A 16,177-nucleotide genomic window follows, 5' to 3' on the forward strand; every position below is an offset into this window, starting at 1 on the left:
TTTTTATGAATTTAATATCATATGCATGATGCCTAAGAAAACAAGGATAGAAATTGTTGGAAATGTACAGCAGGTCAGTCAATCAGTATTGACAGTAGGCAAACATTCTGATATAATGTTACACTTGCAGAATTAAATCTACCTTTCACTTTCAGGAGTGGCAGAATGTTCATTCTTTTCTAAATGGTTTATGGTGTGATGCTTCCCTCCTATTGACAGAATGGCCACCCCAGAATATGCGTAAAGTGCGTTCCAAATTAATTCACAATTTCAGATTGAAGCATTTTCAGTCACAATACAAAAAGTAAGAAAATCAAAATGCACATATAGTGATTGAGGGTATAGCTTTTCATACAGCCTATTAGAGGTCACGTCACTGTTCTTGACGAATGAGCCCTAAGTGCAGGCAATCCGAGGGGACCTTGTTCAAACATTAGCTTCTAAAAGAGCTCTGTAGTAAAGTTATCTGTTTCAAGTAGAAACCTCTCCAGTACGTCTAGTCGTTACACTTAGCGACGAGGGTAAAATAGTTCCGATGCCTCACCTCGCCTTGTGAATGTGTGTACATCAGTTCTTAAGAAAAAAAAGTAAACTCACCAGTCATGTCACTCTTCGGCAGAATTGACCCTTATGACTCGTCCATGGAAGACTGGAGCCAGTGCGTAGGGCACCTTGGTTTTTATTTCGTGGTGATTGAAATAACCACAGAGGAGAAGCAGAGAGCAATTCTTTTAAGTGTCTGTGGTAGCAAGACCTATAACCTCAGCCGCAGTCTGATGGCCCCGAATGTGCCCAATTCTAAATCTTTTAACCAATTGGTCGACCTTGTGAAGACGCATTTTCAGCTGAAGCTATCGGTAATACTGCAGAGATTTAAGTCCAGAGTAAGGGCCCCGGGGAGTCCATCACAACTTATATAGTGAAGTTGAAGCAGTTGACTGAGCACTGTGACTTCAGAGACACACACAATGAAATGCTGCGAGACCGGTTAGTTTGTGGCGTTCACGGCAACGCCAATCAGTGCCGATTACCTGCAGAAGTCAACATTGATTTGAAGCACAAACAGCGCTCGCCATGGAAAGTACTGCGAGAGACTCACAGGATTTACAGAGTGTGCAACACGGCGTCATTCTTCAGTTGGGGCGGGAACCTAACGCCGGGCGTGGTGTGAAAACCAGAGAGACAGCAGCAAAGTGAGAGACAGTCTCTGCTGCTCGAGAAAGGCAAGGGCCTAGTGGAAGCATTTCAGCAGCGACTCTGAAGTTAATCTGTTAGAGATGTGGGGGGGTAGCCACATACCGGGCACCTGCAGATTCAAGGAGGCAGAGTGCCACGACTGATGTGCTCATATTCACAAGAAAAGGGCACGGTGATAAAGCAATGCAGGGTGAAATCGAGACAACCCATAAGACAGCAGATCAAAATGAATGAAGTGAAACTGAAGCTGCCGATACCAATATCTATTCCCTATACAATGGCAAAGCAGTAAAAACTGAAGCAATAACCATCACCCTTCAAGTGGATGGGAAGCCTCTAGTAATGCCACAGTTGGGGTTGATCCTAATGTAAGTTGCCCAGTTTCGACTTGGCGTGTGAATCATGTGTGAATAGACCATCATGTTACCATCAATGTAAATCACTCAGAAACTGTCTTGAACTAAAGATGAACAATAAACAGATAACAGGAGATAGATATGGGAGCCTCAACCACAGTGGTGGGAGGCCACACACCTAAATACCTAAATGAAGGTACCCAGCCACTGAATCTGGAGCAAACCACGGCTCAATTGAAGACATACACTGGAGAGTTAATAAAGGTAAAGGGCATTGCCACAGTACCTGTGTCCTATCGGCAACAGACAGCCCAGCTTCCAATGATCATAGTAACGGGTGAAGGACCTAGACTTCTGGGCCGAGACTGGTTACAAAAAAATTAAGCTCGACTGGTCTGAAATATTTCAAATGAGAACAGGGGGAGTTCCTGAACTGTTAAGGAAATGCGACAGTGTATTTTGTGATGAGTTGGGAAAGTAAAAAGGCTTGCAAGCAAAAATATGCGTCGATTCAAGGCAACACCCCAGTCCTTTAAGGCCAGACCTGTGCCTTATGGCCTAAAGGGAAAGGCGGATGCAGAATTGTGTCGCTTAGAGAAGCTAAGCATCATCCAGCCGGTCCAATTTTTGGAATTGGCAGCGCCCACAGTCCCTGTGATGAAATCTGATCAAACTATTCACATTTGTGAAGACCACAAATTAACTATTAACAAGGCAACCAAACTAGATAAATATCCTACCCCAAGGATAGACAACTTGTACACAAAGCTAGCTGGAGGCAAATCTTATACCAAACTGGACATGAGCCATGCATTCCAACAGCTGGAGCTGGATAGCAGGTCTGGAGGGTATGTAACCATCAACACGCACAAGGGCTGTACTAATATACACACCTACCCTTAGGAGTATCCTCTGCATGTGCAATCTTCCAAAGGGCCATGGAAAGTCTTTTACAAGGTTTTCCTGAGAAGTAGTATACCTAGATGATGTTCTGATCACAGGGTTAACGGAAGCCTAACATTTGGCCAACCTGGAAGAGGTTTTAAGAAGATTTTTGGAAGCCGGTGTAAGATTAGAGAAAGAGAGATATACATTCCAAGTGCTGGAAGTCACTAACCTGGGTCACCGGGTGGATGCCATAGGGTTGCATCCAGTAGAGGAGAAAGACAGGGCAATCTAAGAGATGCCCTCTCCTTCCAGTGTCACTGAACTCAAGTCTTTTTTGTGCATGATTAATTATTATAGCCACTGCTTACCAAACTTGTCAACAGTGACCATTACACTTGTTACTGAAAAAGAATCATCATTGGTCATGGAATTCGCAACAAGAACATTGTGTAGGTCAAGAAGCTATTACATTCACCATGTCCACTGGTACATTATGACCCATCAAAAGAATTAATATTAACCTGTGGTGCATCTCCTTATGGTGTGGGAGCTGTGTTGTCACACAGGATGGAAGATGGTTTCGAAAGGCCAAAAGGCTATGTCTCCAGAACCCTCTCTGCAGCCAAGAAGGGTTATTCAGAACTTGAAAAGGAAGGTTTATCGTAATATTTGGAGTGAAGAAATTCCATCAGTATCTACGTGGTCGACATTTCACCGTAGTGTCGGACCATGACTAATGGGTTTATTTAGTGAGGATAAAGCCAATTTGCCAATAGCCTCAGCAAGAATTCAACATTGGGCACCATCCTGGTGTGCATATTTCAAAAGCAGAAACACTCAGTCATCTGCCATTATCAGATAGCATTGTACGTACTCCAGTGCCACAAGAAGTTGTGCTTATGTTGAATTTCTTGGACTCATCGCCGGTCTGTGCAAAGCAAATAAGAAATTGGACAAACAGGGGTCCAACTTTGTCAAAAGTCCGAGACCAGGTATTGCAGGAATGGTCAAATTCACCAGTGTCTGAAGCGATAAGACCATTCCATGCCCGAAAAACAGAGTTAGGTTGTCAAGATGGAATCTTGTTGTGGGAACCAAGAGTCATCGTCCCTTTGCAAGGAAGAGAACCACTCTTGACGGAGCTTTGCAGTGCATATCCAGGCATAATGAAGATGGAAATGCTTGCTTGAAGCTATGTCTGGTGGCCAGGCATAGGCAGTGACATTGAAAGCATGGTCAAGCACTGTCTCCAGTGTCAGCAACAACAGACGTTGCTCGTTTCAGCTCCACTGCATCTGTGGGAGTGGCCTAGCCGAGCCCTGGGTCAGACTACATATTGATTATGTAGGTCCATTTTTAGGTATCATGTTTTTAATGATCATGGATGCACATTCTAAGTGGGTGGATGTATATGAAGTTAGATCACCAACATCGAGTGCAACTATTGAAAAGCTGCACCAATGTTTTAGTGGACACGGCCTACCAGAAGTCTTTGTTTCGGATTACGGTACTGCCTTCACTAGTACAGAATTTCAGAGATTCATGAGTTTAAATGTAATCAGACATGTTAAAACAGCCCCATATCATCCCTCATCCAATGGGTTAGCAGAAAGAGCAGGGCAAACTTTCAAATCAGGAATGAAGAAGTGATCTGAAGGTACACTAGAAACTCGACTTTCACATTTTCTTCTCAATTATTGTACGACTCCTCATCCGACTACGAGTTCAATGCTGTCTGAATTACTGATGAAACACCGTCTACATACAAGGTTCAGTCTGGTGTTTCCAAACTTAGAGGGGAAGGTAGAGAAGAATCAGAATAATCAAAAGTTGAATCACGATATTCATAGCAAAGCTCGAAGATTTACTGTGTGAGATACAGTTTTTGTGCAGAACTTTGGAAATGGACCTTGTTGGGTTCCTGGTACAATTGTCTCAGAAACTGGACTCTTGTCATTCCAAGTGGAAGGGGAAGACCAGATTGTTCAAAAACACGTGAATCATCTAAAGAGTAGAGAGACATTCCAACAACCAGCTATTCCCCCTGTGATTGATGTCGAACCATTAATCCCTGAGGTGACAGATCAGCCTGAAATAGACATACCCAATGTCTCTGTAGAATTGACTAACCCTGAACTGCAAGTTTCTAATGATGTACCTGATGCTGCAGTTCCTGATCACGTTGATCTAGTGGGAGAGCCTCAAGAGGTAGAGATGTGCCACTCTAACCGATTAAGAAAACCACCTCAGTGATTTAACCTTTAATCACCTGACCTGTATATATGTAAATGTTGTGAAGTAAAATGTTCTTTGTAAATAGGAAATGTGAAAAGAACTAAAGGGGGAGGAAATGTAGTGATTGAAGGTATAGCTTTTCCTGCTGCCTATTAGGGGTCACGTGATTGTTCTTGACGAATGAGCCCTTAGCGCAGGTAATCTGAGGGGTGGAGCCTTCTCGTCGTGGACCTGGTTCAAGCATGTAGCTTCTAAAAGAAAAACAGAATTACCTGGAAAAACTCAGCAGGTCTGGCAGCATCGGTGGAGAAGAAAAGAGTCGACATTTCGAGTCCTCGGTCATGAGGACTCGAAACGTCGACTCTTTTCTTCTCCACCGATGCTGCCAGACCTGCTGAGTTTTTTCAGGTAATTCTGTTTTTGTTTTGGATTTCCAGCATCCGCAGTAGTTTTTTTGTTTTTAGCTTCTAAAAGAGCTCTGTAGTAAAGTTATCTGTTTCAAGTAGAAAACTGTCCATTACAGCACAAAACTGGAGACCATGAAACTTAGGCAAGGTAACTATCTAATTAACATTGGCATAACTATAATCAGCCACACCTACACTACTCAATAAAGCTATGGCAGAAAACATAATAGTCCAGATTTTGTGGTAGTAATGACAGTGAAACTGTCAATGATTGCTTTCATTATTCTTCTGTAGCCGACAACAGTTTCTGGAGTCTGCATATACACAGTTAAACATGGAGATCCAGAAGTTTCTTTCAGTTGTTCAGTACTTCTCCAGAGTGTGTGCTGTTGAAGACCCCCCCAAAACTGCCATCAATTAGAAATCACTGAACTCAGGAGATCATTCCCATCCAGTTTCTCCTCATTGAATGAGGTGTAATTGGGTTTTTAACAGCGTACTAAATTCACAATTACTGCTGTAAAACCTCTCTGGCCTGAAAAGTTAACTTTATATTTGTGGAATGTCAAATTTCTCCATTTCGATAAAACATATCTACATATTTTTTTTAATTATATATTCTTTTTAAAGGTGTATAATATTTCAGCTTTTACCTTAATCTTATGTGCATGTCATAACCTTTATTTCACTCTCTGTAAAATGATATTACAAACAAAGGATACCCAGTGCATTTTATTTTTTGGTTTGCTGTCTGTGAGAATACTTCAATGTGATTGGCTGCTGACTGTGTTTGATGACATCACTGTCGCTGGATGCCTGGGAAAGACTTGCCACCAGATTCAAACCGATGTTGGGAAAGGGAAATCCACACCACAGAGATTGCCAGACCTTGGCGGCATCTTTCTTTGGTGTCACTGGCGAGAATAGTTTATTGTTTCTGACTGCAAAATCTGCGTCAGTGTTCCAGGGGACTTTTCTCTTTGACCCCTGACTGGTCTGGCACATTGTGGAAGATGTCGATCCTAATATTTGCTAAACAGACCTTTCTGGAAAGCACAAAGTAACTTTCAATTTCAAAATGTATAGGCTCACATAAACAGCAATTTCTTGCTCTAAATAGAATTCCTTATCAAATACAGCATTAAAATCAGTTATAATACCTTCATAAAAATAAAACCCAGCAAACGTTAACTGCCAAATGTTAGATCACCATTTTTGTCATCAGTTCACAGTACCTTATACGCGCCAAAAGTGGCCATTCCACAGATCGTTATCATAAGGAGGGAAATGGCAGTAGCAATACATATATCTGGAATAGAAAAATGGGAAGTACACACTATGAACAACACATTATTTCTAGGTGCTATGTAAAAGCAAAGTACAGTATGAGAACAAACAAACCTTAGAACTGGTGCAAGAGTTTAATTTTCCCATTAACATATTCCGTATTAAGTTGGTTGATTGTTTTTCTCCCCTTTTATGACTGATCTTGCATGAACAGAAAGTTTAAATCATTAACTCACTGTTCAATAAATGGATAGGTAACAGATCAGATCCTCACTCGCCAGCCAGGCACTGGAATCGCTGTCTTGGGTGACTTCAATCGACCTGAACTTGACACTCTGCTTTCAGACTCAGTGGTGCAAGTAGAGAACCAACCTATTCACAGTGACGCTTATCCGGGTAAGGTTGTAACAAATCTTGCTGAGGAATAGTCCAAAGCCGTATCTTTTTTTCTGTATTCTTTCACGGGATGTGGGCATCACTGGCAAGGCCAGCATTTGTTGCCCATCTTTAATTGCCCTTGAACTGAGTGGCTTGTCCATCCATCTCAGAGAGCAGTTAAGAGTCAACCACGTTGTTGTGGATCTGGAGGCCAAGCCAGGTAAAGATGGCGGATTTCCTTTCCTAAAGGACATTAGTGAACCAGGTGGGTTTTTATGACAATCGATGATTGTCACCATTACTGAGACTATTCCAGGCTCCAGGTTTATTGTTTGAATTTAAATTCCACCAGCTGCCATGGTGCGATTTGAACCCACATCCCAAGAGCATTTCTGATGAAGAGTCATACGGACTGGAAACGTTAACTGTGTTCCACTCCACAGATGCTGTCAGACCTGCTGAGTTTTTCCAGCTATTTTTGTTTTTGTTTCAGATTTCCAACATCCGCAGTATTTTGCTTTTATCCCCAGAACATTAGCCTTGGTCTCTAGTTACTAGCCCAGTGACATTACCACTATGTCACCATTTTCCCCCCATCATCTCAGAAATACGATGAACAAACCCTAATGACTTTTATACTTCGCATCTTAATGGTGCAAAGACCCTAATCTAATTATCGTACGTTATTCTACTCTGTTCTTTCCACCATTTTTGTATTTGATATTTTGCTTAGAATGATTGATTGTAAAGCTTGCCTCAATTTGGCCCTTGGCTGCGAGGCAAGTTGAGTTTTAAGTAAATAAACCTTTTAAACAAAAAGAAATAAATAATAGACCTCATTCATTGAACGGGAATGGAAAATAATTATTGAATAACTAAGCAAGACAATTGGGTTGACAAGGGAGGGTGAGAAAATCCTCAAAAGCAACAGGAACAATAACAACTTACCAGAAGACAAGAATTAAAAGCAGCAGTAGGCCATTCGGCCCCTCGAACTGGCTTCACCATTCAATAAGATCAGGGCTGACCTGACTGTGGCCTCAACTCCACTTTCCTGTCTGCCGCCCCGTAACCCTCAACTCCCTCGCTGATCAAAAACCTGTGACCCCCTGGTTCTAGACTGAGGGGTAACATCCTCTCAGCATCCACCCTGTTCAAGTGCCCTCAGGATCTTATGGGGCAGAATTTTGCGCATGATGTACGGGCACACGCCCGACCCGCTCGAGCGTGAAATAACGCGTGATGAGGTCGGGCGAGCGTCCCGACATCATCGCGCACTTGCGTGGATAGTTCGGTCGGCGCTAAGCTTGGAAACTTGCCCACTCACAATTAAGAGGGCAATTGAGCCCATTGGTGATGCAGTTCATGGAGATTTGCCGTTGCCTGTCCAATATTATGGTGAGCGGGCGGGTGAATCGGCCAGGCGGCCTTTACATTGTTCAGGAAACCTCATCCACGGGCGGGATGAGGTTTCCGTTATTAAATTTTTTAAAAATAAAAAAGTATGGACAGAATTTTCGTCTTGTCTATGTTCAGGTGACCTGATTCAGGTGCGTGGGCATTTTTTTCCCGGATTTTAAAATCTCTTTTTGTCGCATTTAAATTCTGCAGCTCCCTCAGGCAGCTCTCTGCCTTCAGGGAGCTTTCATTCCGCACTCTTCCCCCCACCCCCAGCGCCCGTGCCTGCCCTCCTCCCACCCCCCCAACCCTGGCAGCGCTGAGCCTTTCAGCGCACGATCCCGGCGTGAAATCGGGGTTGGGGGGGCCGATCGCCGCCGGAGGTCTGTTCCCTGGCTGCTCCCAGGCTCGCCGATCCCGGGTGCCCCCTGAACTAAAAACGCTGCCCTATGTGTCAATGAGATCACCTCCCATTCTTCTAAACTCCAATGGGTGTGGGCCCAGCCTGCTCAACCTTTCCTCATAAGACAACCCTTCATCCCCAAGAACCAGTCGAGTGAACCTTCTTGGAACATCTTCTAATGCGATTATACCCTTTCTTAAGTCGGTAGACCAAAAGTGAACATCATACTCCACATGTGGTCTCACCATCACCCAGTACAGCAGTGGCATAGCTTCCTACTTTTATATTCCATTCCCCTTACAATAAGTAACAACATTCCATTCGCCTTCCTAACCACTTGCTGCATCTGCATACCAGCTTTTTGTGATTCATGTACCGGAACACAGGGATCCCTCTGTACCTTAAGAGGTCTGCAGTCTCTCCTAATGTGCTGCTTTTCTATTCTTCCTGCCAAAGTGGACCACATTTCTATTTCTCTTTAGTTCTGATGAAGAGTCATACGGACTCGAAACATTAACTCTGTCTTCCTTTCCACAGATGCTATCAGACCTGCTGAGTTTTTCCAGCAATTTTTGTTTTTGTTTCAGATTTCCAGCATCCGCAGTATTTTGCTTTTACCTAAAAATAAGGTGTCAGCCTGGTGAAGCTTCAACACAGGACTACCTGCGTGCCAAACAGCAGAAGCAGCAAATGTTAGACACAGCTAAGCGATTCCACAACCAATGGATCAGATCTAAGCTCCGCTCCTGCCACATCCAGTCGTGAATGGTGGTGGTGGGCAACTGGAGGAAGGAACTACACAAATATCTCCATCCTCAATGATGGAGGAGCCCAGCACATCAGAGAAAAGGATGAAGCATTTGCAACAATCTTCAGCCAGAAGTGCCGAGTGGATGATCTATCTCAGCCTTGTCCGGTGGTCCCCAGCATCACAGATGAGTCTTCAGCCAATTTGATTCACTCCATCAGGTTTTATTCTTTATTGACTTGTTTTTAGTGGCTTGCTGGGCCATTTCAGAGGACATTTAAGAGTCAACCACATTGCTGTGGGTCTGGAGTCATGTAGGTCAGACCAGGTAAGGACAGCAGGTTTCCTTCCCTAAAGGGCATTAGAAAATCAGATGGGTTTTTACAACAATCGACGTGATGATCATTAGACTTTTAATTCCAGTGCTTTTTTTAATTGAATTCAAATTCCACCATCTGCCATGGTCTCTGGATCATTAGTCTAATGACACTACCAAACATGGGGAAATAATTCAGGGAAGTGTGAGGTTATTCAATTTGGTCATAAGAATAGAAAAGCAAAATATTTTTCAAAAGGTGTGAAACTTGCAAATGTTGATGTTCAGAGGGACTCATACAAGAAACACACCAAGTTTGCATGCAGGTACAGCAAGCAATTAGGAAGGCAAATAGCATGTTGGTCTTTGTTGCAAGGGGATTGGCATACAAAAAAGAAGCTTTGCTACCGTTGTACAGGGTTTTGGTGAGACCACATCTGGAGTACTGTGTGCAGTTTTGGTTTCCATATTTATGGAAGGATATACTTATATTGGAGGTGGTACAGGGAAGGCTCACTAGATCGGTCCCTGGGATGAGAGATTGTCCTTTGAAGGAAGGCTGAGTAAATTGGGTCTATATTCTCCAGAGTTCAGAAGAATGAGAGGCGATCTTGTTGACACACACAAAATTCTGAAGGGGCTTGACAGGGTAGACAATGAGAGGTTGTTTACCCCAGGTTGGGGAATCTAGAATATGGGAGCACAGTCTCTGGATAAGGGGCCAATCATTTAGGACTGAGATGAGGAGAAATTTCTTCACTCAAAGTGTTGCAAATCTTTGAAATTCTCTACCCCAGAGGACTCTGCATGTTCCAGTGTTGACATAAAAAATCCTATTGCACCATTTTGAAGAAGAGCTGGGAGTTTTCCCAGTGTCCTGGGCAATATTTATCCTTCATCCAGTATCACTAAAACAAATTATCTGGTCATTATCACATTGCTGTTTGTGGGATCTTGCTGTGTGTAAATTGGCTGCCACGGTTCGTACATTACAACAGTGGCTACATTTCAAAAGTGCTTCTTTGGCTATAAAGCATTTTGGGACACCCTGTAGTCATGAAAGGTTCTATATAAATGCAATCTTTTAAAATATATATTCCAGCCCCTTTGCAATTAAGGCCAATCGACATCTCATCAACCATAGCATTTGAATTATTGCCAGGGATAAACCATGGTGTGGTACAAGTGCGTCAAATTGGTAGCATGTAGAACTATAGATGTCTTGTAAATTAGGGGAGATGTAGTGGTCATCCTGAGGCCAGGCTAATGGTGCTGGGGACATGGGTTCAAATCCCACCATGGCAGCTGGTGGAATTTAAATTCAATTCAAAAATCTGGAATATAAAGCTAGCCTTAGCAATGGTGACCATTATCATCAATTGTTAGAAAGTCCCATCTGGTTCACTAATGTCCTTTAGGGGAGGAAATCTGGCACCCTTACTCGAGACCCACTGCAACGTGATTGACTCTTAACTGCCCTCTGAAATGGCCTAGCAAGCCAATCAGATCAAGGGCAAAGAGCTTGGGCAATGCTGGCCTTACCAGTGATGCCCATGTCCCGTGACAGAAAAAAAATCAAACATCTTTCCCATCCAGCATTTGCAACTTCGCAAAAAGTTCCTTAAGCGTTTCAGCTTGTAGCAGCTAAAAGTGTTTGAATAACATTTAATTATCCTTGTACGACTTTAATTATGGCTAAACTGGTGACTGAATCAAATGAACCAAAGTGGGTGTAACACGCTGCTTAAAATACTTCTTAATCTAAAGTAATACATCACAATCTCTGACCACTTCACCAGATGTTTGAATGAGGCTTCCAGTGCTATTTATTTAATTGCATTTAAGTTCATTTTGCTGGGAAGAACGGAGAGAGATAATATAAAATGAAAGGTACAATTCCAAAGTGGCCACTGGAGCTGAGAGAGACCTGGCTGCATCAATCATTGAAGGTGGCAGGAAAGGTGGAGAGCAGGTTGTTTTCCTTATATTTGTTCATGGGATGTGGGCATCGCTGGCTAGGCCAGCATTTATTGCCCATTCCTAATTGCCCTTGTTCAGCGGGCATTTAAGAGTCAACCACATTGCTGTGGGTCTGGAGTCACATGTAGGCCAGACCAGGTAAGGACAGCAGATTTCCTTCCCTAAAAGGCATTAGTGAACCAGATGGGTTTTTACAACAATCAGCAATGGCTTCATGGTCATCATCAGACTTTTAATTCCAGATATTTATTAATTCAAATTTCACCATCTGCCATGGTGGGATTCGAACCCAGGTCCCCAGAGGATTACCCTGGGCCTATGGATTACTAGCCCAGTGACAATACCACTGCACCACAACCTCCCCATGGGGTTAATAAAGCTAGTGCATCCTAGGCTTTATTGATAGGGGCATCAAGAACCAAAGCAAGCAAATTACTTTAAACCTGTACAAAACACTAGTTTGACTATGTCCCAGTTCTGGGTGCTGCACTTCAGGAAGGATGTGAAGGCATCAGAGAGAGTGCAGAAAAGATTCACGAGAATGGTTCCAGGGACGAGGAGCTTCAATAATGTAAGATATATTGGGAGTGTTTTCCTTGGACAGGAGCAAGGTAAGAGGAGATTTGATAGAGGTATTCAAAATCATGAGGGGTCTGGACAGAGTCAGGGGTGCACTACGGCTGAAGCACACGGGAGTGCTGCTCTAGCTCCTCCAACTGTGGCCCAGGAGAAGGGTTGTGTAGATGGTTCCAAACACTGGGGCTCGGGGAGCTATGGGGGCCTGGGCTCAGTGTTTTAAACGGAGTTCTCGTCATACACTCTGAACAGCCGGAGCTTAGGACCTGACAGGTCAGCTTTAAAAAAAGATCGGAGCATTCAGGCTGACAGCTCTGATTTTTTTGAAGCCAGTCTGTCAGGTCAGTTTTACCCTTTGCTGCACTGTTACTGGGGGAGGGGGGTCGGGGAGTGGGGAGGAGGGGGTGTTGTGGTGGGGGGGGAGGTGGAGAGGGGAGCTGGGGTTGGGGAGAGGGGAGAGGCAGTTGGGGGTGATGGGGACAGGGATTGAGGGTGTTGGGGAGGTTGGGGGAGGGATGGGGAGGAGGTTGGAGAGGGTTGGGGTGGAGGGGGAGGTTGGGGGAGGGGGATGGTGTCTGAGGGTTTGGGAGGGTAAGGGGACTATGGGTGGGCGAGGTTGTTGGAGGGACAGGTGAGAAAGAATTTGGTTGCAGTGGGAGCACTAATATTTTTCACTTAAAAAGCCCAGTTTTACTGACTGTTGGGGACTCCAATGATTACTATATAAGAAAACAGCATAATAGTAGATTTAGAAATGGTATGGCCAACACATTTTCATAGAGCTCTAACACCTCAAAATTTGGCACTACACCCCTGGGCAGAGTAGATAGGGAGAAACTGTTCCCATTGGTGGAAGGATTCAGAGCCAGCGCGCACAGCTTAAGGTGACTGGCAAAAGAGTCAACGGTGACATGAGGGAAAAACCTCTTTTACATAGCGAGTGGTTAGGATCTGGAATTCACTGCCTGAGGCTGTTGTGGAGCCAGGGTCAATTAATGTTTTCAAGTGAGAATTGGTTAATTATCCAAAAAGGAAAAACGTACAGGGCTACAGGAGAAATGTAGCAGAGTGGCACGAGGTGAATTGCTCCCGCAGAGGGCCAGCACAGACACAATGGGCCAAAAGGCCTCCATTTGCGCTGTAACCATTCCGCAAATTCTCCAGCTGCAGTGGTGGGATTTGAACTCATGTCTCTAGGTCAATAGTGTAGGCCTTTGGATTACTAGACTAATAATATAACCACTATATAGGGCAAGGGATCACTTTGTGGCTATGGCACCCTTATCCCTAGAACTTGGAAAATCAGCATCAGCAATTCTAGAGGTGAAAGCTGTCAGGAGATGAGAATCAAAATGGACGAGCAGGTGAATAAAGCAATGTAAAATTTAAAAAAAGTGAAACAAACTGATCAGTATATAGCGATATATTTCAACAAGAAGGGAGGCACATGGGAACACCACCACCTGCAAGTTCCCCTCCAAGCCACTCACCATCCTGACTTGGAAATATATCGCCGTTCCTTCACTGTCGCTGGGTCAAAATCCTGGAACTCCCTCCCTAACAGCACTGTGGGTGTACCTACACCACATGGACTGCAGCGGTTCAAGAAGGCAGCTCACCACCACCTTCTCAAGGGGCAACTAGGGATGGGTAACAAATGCTGGCTCTGCCAGTGTGCTCACATTCCATGAATTAATTTTTTAAAAATTAAAGCATATTCTCCCTTTAAATCAATGCAATTTTTAATATTAGCGTTTTCATTATTGGAAACTGGTTCAATAACCAAATATATTGGAATCTAAAAGCTCCCTCCCTCACACACATATTGGAATTTATGTAGTAATTAAATTAATTTTGTAAACACCAGACATTGTAGAATTGTAAAAAATAAAATGAACAGTCACTTTTGAAGGCTAGAAAATAATCAATAATACTTCTGTACCCGAAAATCAGTTATACAATTGATATAATATATATTACATTACAACACAAATCCCAACTGGGGGTTTATAGCTCCTGGTGTTTTGATGATTGAATCAGCTAGGCCAACGCTGAAAATGGTAAAATATGAAAGGGCAATTTTGATAGAATTGCCAAGAAGTTCCATATAGGGAGATGCGTGAAGGAACAAAAATTGTACATGGGAGAATATCACTGTTACTTGAGGGAGAAGGAGAGAGACATAGTAGTACACAGGAACATAGGGAAGAATTTTCCCATCGGCGAGCGGGGGTGGGGCCCGCTCACCGATGTGTAAGATGACGCGCGGTGATGTAGACCGGGCGTCCCAACGTCACCTCGCGTCATTTAGATTTTCAGTTCGGCTGCCGAACTGTCAACGGCCTATTAAGGCCATTTAAAACCTAATTAATTCAATTTAATGAGCTGCCCGTCCAACCTTAATGTTGTCGGGGGGCAGGTGAAGAGCCCAAGCGGCCTTCGCATTTTTCATGAAACCTCATCCACGGGCGGGATGAGGTTTCATGAAGTGTTTTAAAATCCAATAAAAATTTATACATTTATTCTTTGACACGTCCCAGCTCATGTGATCGTGTCACATGAGGGGACATGTTTTATAAGTGTTAAAGACCTTTATTTAAAACTTTAGCACTGTAACAAATCTCCCTGAGGCATCTCCGTGCCCCGGGGAGATCTCTGCGCTCTTTCGCGCTCAGCACTTCCAGGCAAGCTGGGCGGGCCTTAATTGGCCCACCCACGTAAAATGGCGGCGCGTCCCCAATGGGGGGAAATTTCTGGCCATAGGAGCAGGAGAAGGCCATTCAACCCATCAAGCCTGCTCCACCATTCAACTAGATCATGGCTGACCATCTACCTCAACGCCACTTTCCCCCGCTATCCCCATATCCCTTGATGTCATTAGTATCCAGGAATCTATTGATTTCTGTCTTCAACATGCTCAATGATTCAGCTTCCACAGCCCTCTTGGGTAGAGAATTCACCACCCACTGAGTGAAGAAATTCCTCATCATCTCAGTCTTAAATGGTTTACCCCTTATTCTGAGACTGTTTCCCCTGGTTGGTAGACTCACCAGCCAGGAGAAACATCCGATCCACATCTACACTGTCACGGCCTGTAAGAATTGTGTGTGTCTCAATGAGATCACCTCTCGTTCTTTAAAACTCTAGAGAATATAGGACCAGTCTCCTCAATCTCTCTTCATAAGAGAATCCTGCCACCCCCAGGGGTTAGTCTGATGAACTCCGTTGCACTCCCTTGATTTAGATCTTGACTTTATGCAATTTTTGATCAGTAATGCAATCAAGGGTTACGGGGAAAAGGCAGGAGAGTAGAATTGAGAATTATCAGATCAGCCATGATCTCATTGAATGGCGGAGCAGACCCGATGGGCCGAATGGCCTACTTCTGCACCTACGTCTAATGGTCTTATGTAAAATGATGGAACAGCGAGTTGGCAGTCTGTTTTACATTCCTCCCCATCAGCGAAAATAAAAAGCAGGAGAGATGTAAAAGTGGTTGTGAGCTCACTGTTGCCTCGTTTTATGTTATTGCCACAAAGTTAATATAGGAACAGGAGGAGGCCATTCAGCCCCTTGAGCCAGTTCCACCATTCAGTCAGAAGATGACTAAACTTCATTTACCTGCCTTGGTTCCCTAACCCTCAATACCCCTGCTTAACAAAAGTCTATCAATCTCAGTTTTGAAATTTTCACTTGGGGCCCCAAACCTCAAAAGTAAATTTGAATTATTTTAATAGATTCCCCTTCACGGATTGACTGCTGTTAAAACCACAGATTTACTGTCTGACCCAGGTGTTTTGGTCTCAGTCTGGTCCTCCCTACTAAAAACGCCGGGTGGATTGCAAGTACACAAAAACCTTCTTTGCCGGGCCTTGCCAAATGGAAACCCCCATTCTGAAAACCTCAATATTTCCCTTTCCACCTGTTGGCGATGTTGTGATCGGCCTATAGAATGATTAGAATGTTAAAAACCCTGTCACAACATTAGACAAAGGACAAAGTGCCCCA

The 16,177-nt window shown here is 43.8% G+C and overlaps 1 protein-coding gene across 1 annotated transcript in view; it reads right to left on the reverse strand.

The window, feature by feature from the left end:
* laptm4b (lysosomal protein transmembrane 4 beta) overlaps positions 1 to 16,177 on the reverse strand; it is a 91,283-nt gene that overhangs the window by 47,714 nt on the left and 27,392 nt on the right. Inside the window, exon 3 of the mRNA XM_078541116.1 lies at positions 6,319 to 6,392. Coding sequence (XP_078397242.1) covers positions 6,319 to 6,392 — 74 coding nt within the window. The remainder of the gene's footprint in view (positions 1 to 6,318; positions 6,393 to 16,177) is intronic.

Source organism: Cetorhinus maximus, chromosome 4 (assembly GCF_964194155.1).
Source record: "Cetorhinus maximus chromosome 4, sCetMax3.hap1.1, whole genome shotgun sequence".
NCBI lineage: Eukaryota > Metazoa > Chordata > Chondrichthyes > Lamniformes > Cetorhinidae > Cetorhinus > Cetorhinus maximus.